Below are 17029 nucleotides of genomic sequence, written 5' to 3'. Positions count from 1 at the left end.
GGGATTACAAACAGTTGTCAGAAGACTGGTGTTGCTCTTACACTATCTCCCGTGATTTATGGACTCTCAGATGCTCCATTAAAGATGTCACTTCTAATCATGGGAGGCCACCAAGGTTAAGCAGTTGTGTTCAGTTTTCTTTTTTCTAAGACTACGGTATGGAGCTCATGCCGCTAGTGGTATGCATATCCTTACTCAGATTCCAGATTAAAACAAATTTATTATGGTTAGTGACAATTATTTTATTCTTATGAATTTTTTTTTTTTTTTTTGGTCTTTTTAGGGCCGCACCTGCGGCATATGGAGATTCCCAAGCTAGGGGTCTAATCGGGGCCTACGCTGGAGCCACCACAATGCCATATCTGAACCACGTCTCTGACCTACACCACAGCTCACGGCAACATCAGATTCTTTACCCACTGAGCAAGACCAGAGATCGAACCCGCAACCTCGTGGTTCCTAGTCAAATTCTTTTCCACTGTGTCAAGACGGGAACTCCTTTTCTTATGAATTTGTTTGACTCTATAATTAGACCAAATCTAGTCTGGGTAATGAGGTTTTTTTTTTGTTTTGTTTTTTTGGTTTTTTTTTTTGTCTTTTTGCTATTTCTTGGGCCGCTCCTGCGGCATATGGAGGTTACCAGGCTAGGGGTCGAATTGGAGCTGTAGCCACCAGCCTATGCCAGAGCCACAGCAACACGGGATCCGAGCCGCATCTGCAATCCACACCACAGCTCACGGCAACGCCAGATCGTTAACCCACTGAGCAAGGGCAGGGACCGAACCCCGCAACCTCATGGTTCCTGGTCGGATTCGTTAACCACTGTGCCACGACGGGAACTCCTAGATGTTTTTATTTAATGTAGATGTTTAATCGTGTGTATTACTGCATGTACTGTACAGGTAAGACTTCCTGAGGAGGTTTGTCTCCTCTTAATTAAAACAGTGAAGTCACATTTCCCTGGTTGTATGTTGGGTAGTCAGAGACAATTCAAGGATGACATGGTAAATAGAATGGACCATGATGGAGGATAATGTAAAAAAAAAAAAAAAAAAAATGTATGTAAAGGTATAACTGGGTCACTTTTCTGTACAGCAGAAATTGGAAGAATATTGAAGAATTTAAAAGATTTTTAAAAAGTACAAAATATCAGGAGTTCCCGTCGTGGCTCTGTGGTTAACGAATTTGACTAGGAACCATGAGGCTTTGGGTTCGATCCCTGGCCTTGCTCAGTGCGCTGAGGATCCGGCGTTGCCATGAGCTGTGGTGTAGTTTGCAGACACAGCTCAGATCTCGAGTTACTGTGGCTCTGGCGTAGGCTGGTGGCTACAGCTCCGATTCGACCCCTAGCCTGGGAACCTCCATATGCCGTGGGAGCGGCCCAAGAAATGGCAAAAACAAAAAGACAAAAAATAAATAAATAAATAAAAAGTACAAAATATCTTAGGCATCATAGCAAATATGAGTGAATCCAACTTAACAGTTACTAGACAGAGATTCTCATATCTGGTGAAATTTAAAAGTCCAGCTCCATATTATTTCTGTAAGACATACTTAAAATTTAGGACAGGAGAAAGTTTTAAAGTAAAAGCATAGTTCCCATTGTGGCTCAGGGGTTGAGATCCTGACATAGTGTCCATGAGGATGCGGTTTGATCCCTGGTCTCACTCAGTGGGTTAAAGATGGAGCATTGCCACAAGCTGTGGTGTAGGTCACAGATGTGGCTCAGATCAAGTGTTGGTGCTGCTGTGGTGTAGACCTCAGCTACAGCTCTGATTCCGCCCCTAGCCCAGGAACTTCCATATGCTGCAGGTGTGGCTGTATAAAATACATATATAATAATAATAATAACAATGACAAAGTAAAGGCCTAGAACATGGAAACTAGTTAAATCAAAGCTCGAGAAGCTATATCTAATGTTGCACAAAAGAGATTGTAAGGCAAACAAAGTGTAAGTAGAGACAAAGGAGGTCATTATAAAGAAAGAAGGACTCATTGGCCAGGATGATATATTAATTGTGAGCCTGTAATCATCTGTCCTTACCTTAAAATCTGTAAAGGAGAAAAGACAGCATTACAAGGAGAATTTCAGATACACAATTTTAGGGGAATAATTGACCCTACCTCCCTCAGGGAATGATAAGTAGAACAAGTCAAAATAGAAGAAAGACATGTTTTAGCCAAGAGAAGGTAATTAAATAGAACTCAGAATCAGCAAAGCCCATTGCTGCTGCTTTGAAAAAAATTAATAAAATATGTAAATCTCTGGTGTTTGATCAAGTTAAAACAAAAGCGAGAAAAGGGCAAAAACAAGCATTATTAGTAATGAGAATGGAGGCAGAACTTCAGATAGTGATTTTAAAAATCCAAAGTGAATGAAATGAACACTTGAAGCCAAAAAGTTGAATATCTTGACAAAAATTAGGAAATCAGGAGTTCCCGTTGTGGCGCAGTAGTTAACAAATCTGACCAGGAACCATGAGGTTGTGGGTTCGATCCCTGGCCTTGCTTAGTGGGTTAAGGATCCGGCGTTGCCGTGAGCTGTGGTGAAGGTTGCAGACGCGGCTCAGATCCCGTGTTGCTGTGGCTCTGGCATAGGCTGGTGGCTACAGCTCCTATTGGACCCCTAGCCTGGGAACCTCTATATGCCGCGGGAGCGGCCCAAGAAATGGCAAAAAGACAAAAAAAAAAAAAAAAGGAAATCAGCATAGATCTCTAATCTTGAAAGAAGTAGTCTTAGCAGTTTAAAATACACCAATTAAAAAACAGCAAAACAAAAACTAGGCTCCGGTTATTTCAAAGAACAGAAAGGAAAAAAAAAAAAAAAAAAAAAAGGCACCAAAAGCTCCTCACCTTAACTTGGAGCTAGAAGAATTAAGACAACAAAATTGAATCCAGACCACATAAAACTTCTAAACTGAATAGAGGTGCCTTCCCCAAAGTTCATAAAACATTAACAAAGTCCAACACTGACATGCCTTTATGTATAACTGCGAGTTATAACTGGTTTCTTCCAGGAATGCAGAAGTCATTGTTCAACAAGTAATTCATTGCATGTCTTCTACCTAGTAGATAATAGACATTGGGAATACAGTAGCGTAAAGCACAAACACTCCTGCCCTCATGGAACTTGATTCTCATGCAGAGAGGCAGATAAGTAATAAGTAAAATACACAATAGGGAAAGAAAAAAAGAAATAATTTCATGGTGAGAAAAATGAAACTCATTGTTTGCAGGTGATAGGTTTACCTCCATAGCTAATTCACTCAATCAACGAGAAACTTGTTAGACCTATTAAGATAATGCCAACTCTCTGGAAAGACGTTAGAATAGAACAGCAGCTTATCACCACTTAGTTCCAGATAACAATGGTATTCATCTGCAGGACTGTCAGAAAAATTCATATATATCAAATAAATATATATATTAAATACATGAAGATGTATATCTATATAGATATATATGAAGTGGAGTTCCCTGGGGGCCTAGTGGCTAAGGATCCTGTGTTGTCACTGCTGTGGCATGAGTTCGATCCCTGATCCAGGAATTTCCTCATCCTGTGGGCGCAGCCAAAAAATAAGATATGAAAATATATGGAGGGCTTACACAACCATCCCATTTCTTACAAAGCTATAATAATTAAAACACTCTATTACTGATTTGGGGTGACATAAGAGTTCTAAAGGTTGGTGACCTTCTCCTAATTAAAATATTAATCTAAAGACATCCCTAAATTATGAGGCTCCAGACTGAAAAAAGAAATTTTCCTATTTGCAATGCACACTACTAATAACAAATTAATATCTGGAAAAAATATTAAAAAAGGAAAATCTTCTAAGAAAAAAGATCAGGATAGCAAATAGGCACTCGAGAGAAGAGGAAATTCAACTGACTTGTAAAAAGAAGGGAAAATATTCAGCATCCTAAGTAATCCAGAATGCAAAATCAATAAGGATATAATATTTCAAGTCTCTCAGATGCATACAAATTTAAATGTACAAAAAACCAGAGTACTTTACAGAGGAAGCAAGCCATTTTAGAAGAGGAATCTGTTGAATTTAAAAATATAAAGAGAAATAATACATTGTTAATTGACACAAGGAGATAGAGAAGCATAATAAAATATGCAGGGAAATTAACTTTGAGAAAGTGACTACCATTGGGGAGAGAAAGAAGAATGGTGTAGGACTTCAGCTAAATCTGTGATTTCTGGTTAAGAGCAGAGCAAGAGGTAGCAACCATAAAGCCAATGTGACAACATGGTAATGTATTTATCCTTGATGATAGGTATATAAATTGAGGTATATTCTTTTTATATTTCACATGTTTTCACAGTTAACACATCTTTCAAAAAAAGACAGTTGTAATTGTGTGTGAGGTGATAACAGCTTGTAATCCCTGAGGTTGGATATACACTGTGTGGTACAGGCAAAATGCATAGGCCTCCACGGTCAGACGAGAAGCTTCCCTGCCTCTAGGCCACGGTGGGGGATGATCCTGTGGTTGGGTGCAGGCAGGCCGGGAGGGAGCAGGCTGAGGAAACCTCGCTCATCCTGGATCACTGCGGCCCCTTCGTCCTGTTGGCGTGTTCTTCAGAAGTAGTTCCCTATGAAAACACAGCGACCCAGGGCTCGAATCTCTGAGGAAGGATTTAGAGTGGACTTGGACACTGTCCCCCACAAACTCAAGATAATTCTACTGTCAACAAGCAAAGCTTTTGACACAGTAGGAAGTCTTTGGGCAGTTTTTCTCTTGGCATCTGTTCAAACACATATTTCTCCTTTGGATGTGGTCTTCTGTGTGATTCTGTCAGAATAATGCGGCTGTGGATTTTCTGTTTTCAAATGGAGGATGAAGCAAGCATTTCAGCTTTTGTTTCTCACCTGCTCTGCCTTGCCTCCTGTTCCTCACCACAGCCCATGTAGCTGGCTTCTCTCTGGTGCTCCTGACAGCCTGGAGTGCTCCCTTTAGCCAGGGCGGTGACAGCCACTCAGGGGTGCCTTCCCTGTTTCCTCCTAGCAACAGCCTCCTAAGGTGGGTATCTGCCTCCCTAACTACTTCAGACTCCAGAACTTTCAAACCAGGAACCTCTGACTATATCTTGCCCTGAGCTGTCTCTGAGTGTCTGGGCGATTACCATCCTTAAACCAAAGGGCACTGGGATTGGTTTAGGAGCACAGAACTGTTCTGTGGCTGAGACAGGTCCTTAAACCCTTTCCTGTCCTTCTCCCAGGCTGTCTTCACTCTTCACCCCTGCTTTTACCACCATAATCGTTTGCCCTGTTCAATGGGGTTTTCTTCCACCTCTATCATCACCTCCATCAACCAGGACTTGAGCAATGCCCTGAGTCACAGTCTTTTTCATCTTTGAGTTTGGATTTAAGTCCACTGTGTCCGACTCCATGATTTGAGCGTTCAGCCTACTGTGCCATTGGTTCTCCAACTTCAGCGTATGTCAAAATCCTCTAGAGGGCTTGTTTCAACACAACACACTCCAGAGCCTCTTGTTCAACATGTTTGAGGCAAAGCCTGAAAAATTGGCCTTTCTAGCATGTTCCCAGGTGGTACTGATGCCCCTGGTCTTGTGACCACACTTAGAGAACTTCATGTGATACCAAATTTGAGATGTTATTGTTAGTCACTTGGTGGTTGAGCATAAAGGTTGGGCTCAGGAAACCTGGGTGTTCCAGTGTCCTCTGGGGGACACCATCTCTAGTGCACCCCTGTGCCTCTCTTCCCCTTTATTCCTCCAATGTGTAATATGTAGACACTTCATTGATTTGTTTGAGTTCGTATTGATGCTCTCATTCCCCAGGGGTGAGGGGACAGCCATTGTTTTCTGTTCATAGCAGCAGTAACATTCCCTGGTAGGAATCCTACCTGCTTTCAAGGTGATAGGACTAACTTAGAGATGTGGTGAGTTGCCTATAGTCATGCAATCACTAGGTGACAGTTTGGGGACAGATGAGAAGCAGTTAATATCTCTCCAAATCATGGCTGCCTCCCATTTCCATGTATACTTATTTCCAGATCAGAGAACGTCTCTATAAGGCTTCTTTGGGAATTATGTGTAGAAGCAGCTTACATGTTATGTAAGAAAATGAAATTCTAAGTGAACACCTAGCTTTGAATCCAGGCTGCTTTCCCCCAGATGTGTTGATTCTGTTCCCCTTCTTTTACTCATTGGCTCTGGGCATTTCTAAAAAATTGACTGCTGCCACTGTAGTCACTGTTACCATTGGACTGGCTATTTCTGTTATTCTCTTTGTCTGAAGGTTCTCAAATACTGATCACATGGTATGTCTTTTGACCCACGGGTAGCTCCAAGAAAGAGTCCAGGATGCTAAGTGGCTAAGAGCATGATCTCTGGAGCCCACAGAGCAGGCTTCACTTACCACCTATGATTGTGAGCAACTTAACCTGGTGTCACTAAGCTCCCTGTTCCATGTATAAAATGGAATGTTTTCTTCCAAGGGCTTTTGTCAGAGTTTAATCCATTTATGCCTGTAAAACACCTGGAACAGTATTTGACTTTCAGTAAACGGCAGCCGTTGGTAGTGGAAAACACTATAGCAATATGATTTTCTGTTGCTTGGTTAATCCCAGAAGTCACCTAAAGTACGGGATCTAGGATACTGCCTCTCTGAAACCCTGTATTTTAACTTTCAATTTAGGCATTCATTTGCGAATCTTTTTTAAAAAATAAATTTTATTGGCGTTATAGTTGACTTAGAAAGTTGTGTTAGTTTCAGAAGCATAGCAAAGTAAACCATCTATACATACACATATATCTGTTCCTTTTCAGATTCTTCTCCCTTATAGGTTATTACATAGAATTGAGTAGATTACCCTGTGCTATGCAGTAGGTCCCTGCTATCTATCCATTTTATATACAGTAGTGTGTACTTGTCAATACCAGCGCCCTAATTTACCCCTCCCACCCCGTATTTCCCCTTTGGTAACCACGAATTTGGTTTCAAAATCTCTTGAGTCTGTTTCTGTTTTGTAAGTTAATTTGTATCATTTATTGTTATATTACTCATAGTGATTTCATATATTTTTCTCTTTTTTTCCTACATATACAATGGAATATTACTCAGCCATAAAAAGAATGAAATAATGCCATTAGCAGCAACATGAATGAACTTAGAAATTATCATCCTAAGCCAATCTTGACATAAGAGACCAAGGCTTTTTCTTTGTCTGGGTCACTTGATTGGGGCTCTATGTTATCTGTCTGGTATGAACCACATCACCTACAAGAGAATATAAAGACAATCATCAAGCAATCTGAGGACAGAATATTTTAAAATTTTCACGAGTTTTTCATTTCAGTATTTTATGTTTGTCTCACTAATATCTAATTTAATAACTCTTATAAAGATAATCATCAAGCAATCTGAGGACAGAATATTTTAAAATTTTCACGAGTTTTTCATTTCAGTATTTTATGTTTGTCTCACTAATATCTAATTTAATAACTCTTTATAAATATTTAGCTTTAGGAAGCATTCAGTAGCTCTTTTTTGTACTATTGTAACAATTTATGGGCTATAGTGGTTTTTTATATTGTGTGATATATAGCCAGCAGCAAGATTAAAAACACATACCGGTAAATACAAATTGGAGGAGTTCCCATTGTGGCTCAGTGGGTTAAGGACCCAACTAGTATCCCTGAGGTTGCGGGTTCGATCTGTGGCCTCACTCCGTCAATTAAGGATCTGGCATTGTCACAAGCTGCAGTGTAAGTTGCAGATGCAGCTTGGATCTGGCATGGCTGTGGCTGTGGTTTAGGCCAGCAGCTGTAGCTTTGATTCACCTCCTAGCCCAGGTAACTTCCATATGCTGTGGGTGTGGGCCTGAAAGGGGGAAAAAAAAAAAAAAAAAAAAAAAACAAATTGGAGAAGAAATCCAGCTGACTTGGCCAGAGCAAAAGTAGTGCTCATGAGAGAAGAGTCTGTTGGCTACTTATCTCACCCTTCTCTGGATCTTAGAGTGTGAGAAGAACTTTGACTAGTCTGTTGGCATAGTAAGCTGGAGGACCTGTTATTATTATGCTCAGAAAAAGGAGTTCCCTGGTGGCCTAGGGGTTAAAGGATCCGGCATTGTTACTTCTGTGGCATGAGTTTGATCCCTGGCAACTTCCACAGCCAAGCCTCTCCCCCCTCCTCTCCTCCTCACTCATGCTCTCTTTCTAAGATAATACTTAGAAGGCTGGCAGAGGATGTGGGGGCTGCCCTTTTAAAGCGGGAACATTTAAGGAAGCAGTGGGAGGGACTTCGCTTGGCCAGAGCTGGCTTAATTAGGAGAACAATTTCCAACCAGGTTTGACAATCTGACCCATTTTCTCAGAGAAGGCTGACAGATTTCATTTGTATGCCTGTCCCAGATGCTTTGGAGACTTCCATAGTAGGCTTTGGTAATCAAAAAAACAACTGAGCTGAAACTGCTACACTGCAGGCTGGCAGGCAGTGATGGTGGGCAGGCTGCCTTTTCCAGCTTCCTGCTGACACCCTGCACGCTGTCAATTGACTGGGGAAAGATGCCCCCCCCCCCACACACATGCACTCACTTTTTATTTGAAAATACCTTACAATAAACTCCCTCTAAATGGACTCTTGCAACATCAGGAGTCATACCTCTAGTGCAAGTTTCTGGACGTTGTTTTCTGTACCCACTGAAGAGTGCAAGACTGTGTACCTATCAAAGAATGCGAGCGTTAGTTTACAGAGTTTGAGTCAAGGACTGCCTTGACTATTGTTGCCACATAGAACTTTCTCACCATTAATGCCCAACATATTCTACCCCAGCTGGGCCACTGGACACCACCATCTGGTGTTCTGGTAAAAGTCATTGATGTGAGGGGTTTGGCATTGGGGTCCTTCTGGGGTGCCCTTGGTAACCTTTGCAAGGTATCCTTTGTTGATGATGTAGGAATTACTGTCCAGAGGCCCACAGTAGTGGCCCTCCCATTATGCTTCCTCATTTAAGCATGCTCCTGCTGGAGCCTTAAACAGCCCTTTTTTCCAGTGGATCCCCTCTTGATGTGGAGGTGAGAGGCTCCCCGCTCCCAACAAGTCCTGTGACCGCAGTTAAGTCACTTAACCTCCCTGTAACTCAGCTTCCTCTTTTGTAGCATCGATGCCTTCCAGTCTTCCCTCAATCATAGATTTTTGTCCCCGAAGCTGCTTAACAGTAGTCATAACATCTATGGCTCTGCTGCCTAGATATTTCTTAGATTCTGTCCTTCTGACTGACGTGGGATGTCTTGATAAAGCCAGTGTTCTGCTGGTGCCCAAACCTAGTTTCCTGACATTCCTGAAAATGTACTTATAATTTTCTCTACAGATGTTGGCACATTGACCAGATTTCAAAACTTGAAGAAGTCTTTTTTTTTAATGGCTTCACCTGCAGCATATGGAAGTTCTCAGACCAGTGATTGAATCCCAGGTACCATTGTGTCAATGCTGGATCCTTAACCCACTGTGCCAGGCATTGAACCAGCACCTTCACAGCACAACAAGCCACTGCAGTCACATTCTTAACCCACTGGCCACAGTGGGAACTCCAATATTCAAGTGGTAATGTAGTCAGAACCTAGACTTCACCCACTCGATTTTTTGGCTGGAGTATTGAAATCAAATCCAAGATGGCATATCATTTCATCTGAAAGAACTTGAGTGTTTTTTTGATAATTAAAAGTTTTTAACCTCCCAACCACAAATACAGCCTAATTCCAAGCAAAATTAGCAACAATTCTTTAATAACATCTAATACCCAGTCTGTGTTAAATTTTCCCTCCACATTGTCTCAGAAATGTCCTTTTAAACTTAGTTCATGTCTGGATCCAAACAAGGATTATAATGATTGATGTTTTCCTTTTTTTAAGAACAGCTTTATTGAGATGACGTTTACATGCAATACAATTGACCCATTTAAAATATACAGTTCAGAGTTTTTTTATTATATTCAGAGTTGCACATCCATTACCACAGTCTAACTTTGGAACATTTGTGTCCCTCCTAAAATCATCCCTGTGTCCATTAACAGTCACTCCCCGGGTCCCCTGTCCCTTTCCCAGCCTGTATCTGCCTCTGTAGCTGTGCCTATTCTGGATGTTTCATATAAAATGAATCCTACATTTTGTGTTCCTTTGTGACGGGCTGCTTTCACTTCGCACAGTGTTTCCATGTTGTTGCATGTATCATACTTAATGCCTCTTTCTTGCCAAATAATGTTGCGTTGTATGGCTCACCTGCATTTTGTCCATCCATTCATCAGTTGATGAACACGAGTTATTTCCACCTTTTGGCTATTATGAATAAATCTACTATGAACATTCATGTACATATGTTTCTATGGACATGTTTTCCCTTTTCTTAGGTATATGCCTAGAAGTAGAATTGCTGTTTGTTCGTTTTTGCATTTTAGGGCTTCACCTGAGACATATGGAAGTTCTCAGGCTAGGAGTCGAATCAGAGCGGCAGCTGCCAGCCTACGCCACAGCCACAGCAATGCCAGATCTGAGCCATGTCTGCAATCTACATCATAGCTCATGGCAACACCTGATCCTTAACCCACTGAGCGAGACCAGGGATCGAACCCACATCCTCATGGATACTAGTCAGGTTTGTAACCCACTGAGTCACAAGGGGAACCCCCTAGAATTACTATTTAATATTTTGAGAAACTACCAAGTTGTTTTCCACAACCGATGTACCCTTTTATATTCCCACCGGCAGTGTGTGAAGGTGCTAATTTCTCCATACCCTCACCAACACTCTTTATTGTCTGTCTTTTTTATTATAGTGTCCCAGTGGGTGTGCAGTGGTACCAGATTGTGGATTTTTCTTTGTATTTCCCTGATAGCTGCTAGTGTTGAGAATATTTTCACATCTTTTGGCTATTTTTATATCTTCTTTAGAGAAAAGTCTGTTCATCTCCTATGGCTATTTTTTAATTGAGTTTTTTGTCATTAGTCTTAAGAGATTTTATATATTTTATATATTCTGGTTCCTTATACAAGTCCCTTATCAGATAGATAATTTGCAGATATTTTCTCCTATTCTGTGGGTTGCTTCTTCACTTTCTCAGTCATCTCTTTTGCAGTTCAAATTTTTTTTATTTTTATATAGTTCACTTTATTTTTTTTTAAATTTTGCTACATGTAGTTTTAGTATTGTGTCTTAAAAGTTTTTGCCTAATCCAAGGTCCTAAAAATTTAATCCTATATTTTTTTCTAAGAGTTTTTAAGTTTTAGCTCTTAAATTTAAGTCTGTGTCCCATTTTGAGTTAATTTTTATGATTGGTGTGAGATAGGAGGTTCAACTTCATTGTTTGACCTGTGGATCTCCAGTTGTCTCAGCACCATTTGTTAAAAAGACTATTCTTTTCCCATTGAAATGTCTTGGCACCCTTGTTGAAAATCTATTGTTTGTAAATGTAGGGATTAATTTCTAGACTCTCAGTTCTTTTCCGTTGACCTATATGTCTATTCCTATGTCAGAATTACACTGTCTTAATTATCACAGCTTTGTAATAAATGTTTCTTAAGACGCTGTTAATCTATGTGTTATCTTTTTTCACCTCCATTCATTGGTGAAGAACCTGGGTTATCTTAATAGAATTTGCCGTGTTGGGATTTGCTGATTGTAATATCACTTACCTTGTCCCTTTGTCCCTGTTTGTGTAAACTGCTATTTATATCTAGAGTTTTAATGAAATTCATGTTCAATTACATGTTTATCAATTTTGTTATTTATTGCCAAGGATACTTGCTAGGCGGTACTGGGTACTTCCTGCTCTGTCAATCGGAAGGCATAGGTTGTGTGGTCATCCCCATCATTAACACTAAAATTGACCATTAGGTTTGGATCAATCTGTTAGAAAGTCCCCGCTTCACTTGGCACTTTTTGGTTTTAGCATCTTCTCGTGCTTGTTTTAATCTATTGACGGTTTCATTGAGTTGTAAAATGATGCTTTTACACTTCTATTATTCCTTCTACATTTATTAACTGTTTCTTTTCCTTTATCGATTTTCAGGCTGAGTTGGTGCCCTCACACCCTCTTACGGGGGTCAATGATTATTTCAAAGGACCTTTTTTAAGTTTTACATATCTGTGTTTTTGCTCATTGCAGCCATCATTCTTTCTGATGCTCAAGTTGCCCCTCACATGAAATTAATTATATGGTTTCTGGGATTTGCTTCAGAATAATCCAGGAGAGTGGGTGTGAGTGAGGGAGCAGACGAGTCCCGGATGGCCATGAGTTACAATTGTAGGAGCTGGGTGGTGGGGTCATTGTAATGCTCTTTCTTCTTTTGTACAAGGCTTTAAAAGTCATCCTGTGTTTGGCCGTATGATGTCTGTCCAATGGTATTTTGATAACTTCCTTGATCCTCAAGCACAAGAAACCCCAGGAATGTTTTATGCATCTCCTGTCCCAGAGCTAGAATCAGTCACTTCTGCAAGGATCCCTGATTCCTTTTAGCGGGAAATGGTGCTAGGAGACCACCTGGCTGAGGCCCTGGGGGTGCTCGTTGCCACCGATTGTCCTTGCCCTTGGCCTCCTCAGTGGACACAACTGGAAAATATTTTCAGAAAAAGAAAAATGAACCAGACATTCCGATCAATATTTCTGTTCAAATGAAAGATTGCAGGGTTTTGCTTTAACTTCTTTTGCTTTATTTTTATCTATTTTATGTTAAAAATCTTGCTTTCTAACAACGAACGTAATTACTCATGTACTTTATCCTAATCACATAGAACATCTACCTACTTATACAAAGTAATATACTAATTTTATAATGTGTATGTGTGTATACTTGGGGGGGGAAGTAGATACTAGTTTTAAGGTAATGTCAGTATTTAACAAGTCTACTGTTAAGAGATATCTTACTAGGAATGGGGATAGTCAAAAGACTGTTTTTCAACATTAGAGCTCTCAATTTGATACACTATTAGATTTATCTCTTTCACTTTGATTTATATTTTTAGGTGTTGGGTTTTGCCTGTCATTGTGATTTCATTCGGTTCTAAAGTGAGGAAGCTTTAGAGGATTTATTTTCATTCTTGTTCCTTTCTCCCTGTTTTTTCCATCTTTCTATGGACAGTCATTTTTATTAGTACTAAATTCATCCTTCTGTTGCTTTAAAAATATGTATTAACAGTATCAGATGGAGGATATTTTCCTCCCTTTATCACAAAGGCTGGCATACTTTGCTTTGTCACTTTACAATATGTCCTGGACATTCTTTGTTCTTTAATTATGTTATTTTGACCCTTTTTATCAGATTGCTTTTAAATTTGTGTCCCATTTAAGTGCATTATGGGATGTCACTGTCTGTTTTTAGTTATACAATAAAATACTGAGAGTTAGGGACTGAACTGTGAGTTTTACAAAAAATCTCTTTTCTTTTCCTTCTCATCATAGAGTATGATAAATGCCTTACCATTTTTTATTCTCTCCCTCAGTCTAAAGGAATTCCTGCCCAAAGAATACATCAAGCAAAGAGGAGCTGAAAAGAGAATATTTCAGGTATTGGGAATGTTCAGAACTTGATTATTCTCCTCACTTCCCATCCTCATTTATTAGTCTGAGAGGGACCCCTGCACATGCAAGTTTCGTACCCCGTGCATGTACTCTGCTTATATAATAAATGATTAGCGACTCAAGAGTAAAGAGGCTGACAGTTCTACTTTGGGCAGATTTATTATCTTAAATCCATACCTTCTTGCTAAAGGTTACTTAGCTCTTCTGAGAAAAATGTGCATACATTTAATTTCAAAGACATTATCTTGGATGCATTGAAACAAGGTGATTTGCCATTAAAATGCCCTGAGGAAGAAGCTGCAAGTAGCTTCTTTATTCCGATATTTGATTTTTGAACCTCAGAATTTGGGTACTGGTATCTTTTGAAAATCCAGATTTATTCTAAAAGTCCGAGAATTATGTATGCTAGTCAACCTGTAAGAAAAGTCCTGTTATTTTATGTTTTAAAAAATATTTTTTATATTTTATTTACATTTCAGTACCAAAGAAGACTTTGCCATGAAACAATCATTTTAGTGAATCCAAAGTATCGAAGTCTTCTTTGGTATTGAAATGTAAATAGACGTTGAAATAGATAAATGTCATATGCACAAAAACCATATTTTTTTCTCCAGTACTTTTCCCAAATACTGAGATGATCAGGCATTTATGTATCCTGCTCTTTGGAGAGCCTTTTCTTTTGCATAGATGTTAGAATGATACCTCTCCAACACAAGAACATTTTTCTAGTTCTCATTTAAAGTGTTGGTCCTGAAGCTTTTGGGACATGGAGCCCTTTGAAAACAAGGTTACAGTAAATTACAGAATTGTTGCATATAATTGTGATATCTGTATGGAATTTGGGTTCAAATTCTAGTTCAGCAACCCTGCCTTAGAACTTTGTGTGCTCTGACCCTTGGACAGCAGGAGCATGTTTCATGGAGGGTCCCCAACACAGACATGTGGGCATCATGTGGAGTAACCCTCTCAGCAAGTCCACTACAGTAACCAGTCCCTGCCACTGTCACTTTTGTAGGAACACAAGAACTGTGGAGAGATGAGCGAAATAGAAGCCAAGGTCAAGTATGTCAAACTTGCCCGGTCCCTCCGGACGTACGGTGTGTCCTTCTTCCTGGTGAAGGTGAGCTGGCCGTGGTGCAGAGGGCTTTTGCCTTTGCCACCTCTTTTATGAAAGTGTTTGCTGTTAAGCTTGGTTTGGTGTCCATGGACCCCTAGCCTTTGCTGGCCAGTGGAGACGTGAGTTTAGCTATGGGGTGGACGTGAGGTGTAAGAGCTGTGAGGCTGGTAAGTGAGCCTGGTTCCCCACAGGCCTCAGCACAGCTGTGTCTGGGCTCTGCTTTGTCTCTGCTGTGCAGTCACTGAAGGAGTGCCTTTACTTTTCCTTGCTGGCACCTTCCCCTGAGAATGTTTCACTTAAGATTATCAGGAGTGCCTAGGACGAAGTGAAGCTCGTTGGCCACTACACACCAAATCAAATTCATATGGCAGTGATGGTACTTGATTTGTATCCTTTCTTTGAGTCTTGGGACTTTCTGTGGCCTTCAGGGCTGTTTTCATGGGGATTTTTGGCTTTCCTACCAGAAAGACAGAGGTGGGTCTTTGAAATTCAACCTGTGAGCAAGCAGAGAGTGTTCTTGAGTTGACTGAGAAGCCCTCCCAGTAGAGCTTTCTTGCTCATTTTCATGTCCTGGCCTCATGCACTCTATTTTAGTCATTCCTCTGGTGGGTTTCATTATTTCCACTTGCTTTGTTGTGACCCTGTGTCTCTTGTCTCTTGCCCTTGGCCCTGGAGGAATCCGGGACTAATGCAATATTATGAATTAATGAACCTAGGAGATCAGCAGGTTAAATAAGGTGACATTATATACACTGAACTATCTGGAAAAGAAATATAGAAAACAATCCCATTTACAATAGCATCAAAAAAAATAAAATAAAATACTTAGGAATAAATTTAGCTAAGGAAGTAAAAGATATATATGCTGAAAATGTTAAGACACTGAGAAAAGAAATTGAAGAGGACACAAATTAGTGGACAGATATTCTGTGTTCATGGATTGGAAGAGTTATTAGTATTAAAATATCCATACTCTTCAAAGCCATCTATAGTTTAAATTAAACTGGTTCCCTATCATATACCACTCAAAAAATTAAAGTGGATTTAGGACTTATGTGTAAGATCTAAAACTGTAAAACTCATAGACACTGACATGATTGTAGGTAATGATTTCTTGGATATGATATCAAAAGTACAAACAACAAAAATAAAAATAAACATGTAGGACTACATAAACTGAAAAGCTCGTGCACATCAAAAGAACAATCTACAAAAGAAAAAGGCAACCTAGAGAATGGGAGAAAATATTTGCAAATCATGTATCTGGGGAAGGGTTTATACCTAAAATATATAAGTGGTTCTTATAACTCTATCGCAAAACCCCCAAATAATTAATTAAAAAATGGACAAAGAACATGACTAGACTTTTTTCCGAAGAAGATACTCATATAGCCAATGGGTTCATATAAAGGGTACTCAGTATCACTAAACATCAGGAAAATAAAAATCAAAACCATAATGAGATGGAAGTTCACACCTGTTCTAAAAAAAGATGATATAACAAATGTTAGCAAGAATGTAGAGAAAAGAGGACCCTTATATACTGTTGATAGAAATATAAATTGGTATAGCCATTATGGAGAACAGTGTGAAGGATCCTCAAAAATTTAAATATATAACTAGCATATGATCCAGTCACACTCCTGGAGATATATCCTAAGGAATTGAAGTCACAGTCTCAGCGAGATACCCGTACTCCCCTGTTCTTTGCACCATGATTTATAATAACCAAGATATGGGAACAGTCTAACCGCCCATCTGCAAATGAATAGATAAAGATAATGTGGTATGTAAATATAGTGGAATATTATTCAATCATAAATAAGGAATTCCTGCCATTTGCAGTAGCATGGATGAAACATGAGGGCATTACACTAAGTGAAATAAATAGAAGGACAAATACGGTACAGTCTGACTTATATGTGTAATTTTCAAAAGCCAAGCTGACAGAAATAGAGTAGATTGGTGGTTTCTGGGGCTGGTATGGGGGAAATGAGGAAATGTTCATCAAAGCATACAGACTTGCAGTTTTAAAAGGAACATGTTCTGAGAATCTGATGGATAGCTTGGTGACTGTAGTTAACGATACTGTATTATGTACTTGAGAGTGGCTAAGGGAATAAATCTTAAATGCTGCCATCATAACAACCAAAAAAAAGGTTCTGTGAAGCGAAGGTCAAATTAACCTTACTGTGGTAATCATTCCTTAATATATACATATATCAAATCATCATTTGCATACCTTAAAGTTACATGATGTTCTATGTCACTTATATCTAAATAAAGTTGGAAAATAGGGCTTCATGTGATCATTTTATATAAAGTCACTAAGGTATTTGATAAAATTCACGTATTCATTGT

General features: G+C 39.5%; 1 protein-coding gene across 14 annotated transcripts in view; it reads left to right on the top strand.

The window, feature by feature from the left end:
* Positions 1–17029, top strand: part of TLN2 (talin 2) — a 472001-nt gene that overhangs the window by 281598 nt on the left and 173374 nt on the right. For all 14 annotated transcript variants that reach the window (XM_021094283.1, XM_021094275.1, XM_021094269.1 and 11 more), the window contains 2 exons: positions 13473–13536; positions 14567–14671. In XM_021094283.1, coding sequence (XP_020949942.1) covers positions 13473–13536; positions 14567–14671 — 169 coding nt within the window. The remainder of the gene's footprint in view (positions 1–13472; positions 13537–14566; positions 14672–17029) is intronic.

This window comes from Sus scrofa, chromosome 1 (genome assembly GCF_000003025.6).
Source record: "Sus scrofa isolate TJ Tabasco breed Duroc chromosome 1, Sscrofa11.1, whole genome shotgun sequence".
Lineage (NCBI taxonomy): Eukaryota > Metazoa > Chordata > Mammalia > Artiodactyla > Suidae > Sus > Sus scrofa.
Note: the sequence above shows the minus strand (reverse complement) of the source record. Positions and strands in the feature narration are given on the sequence as shown.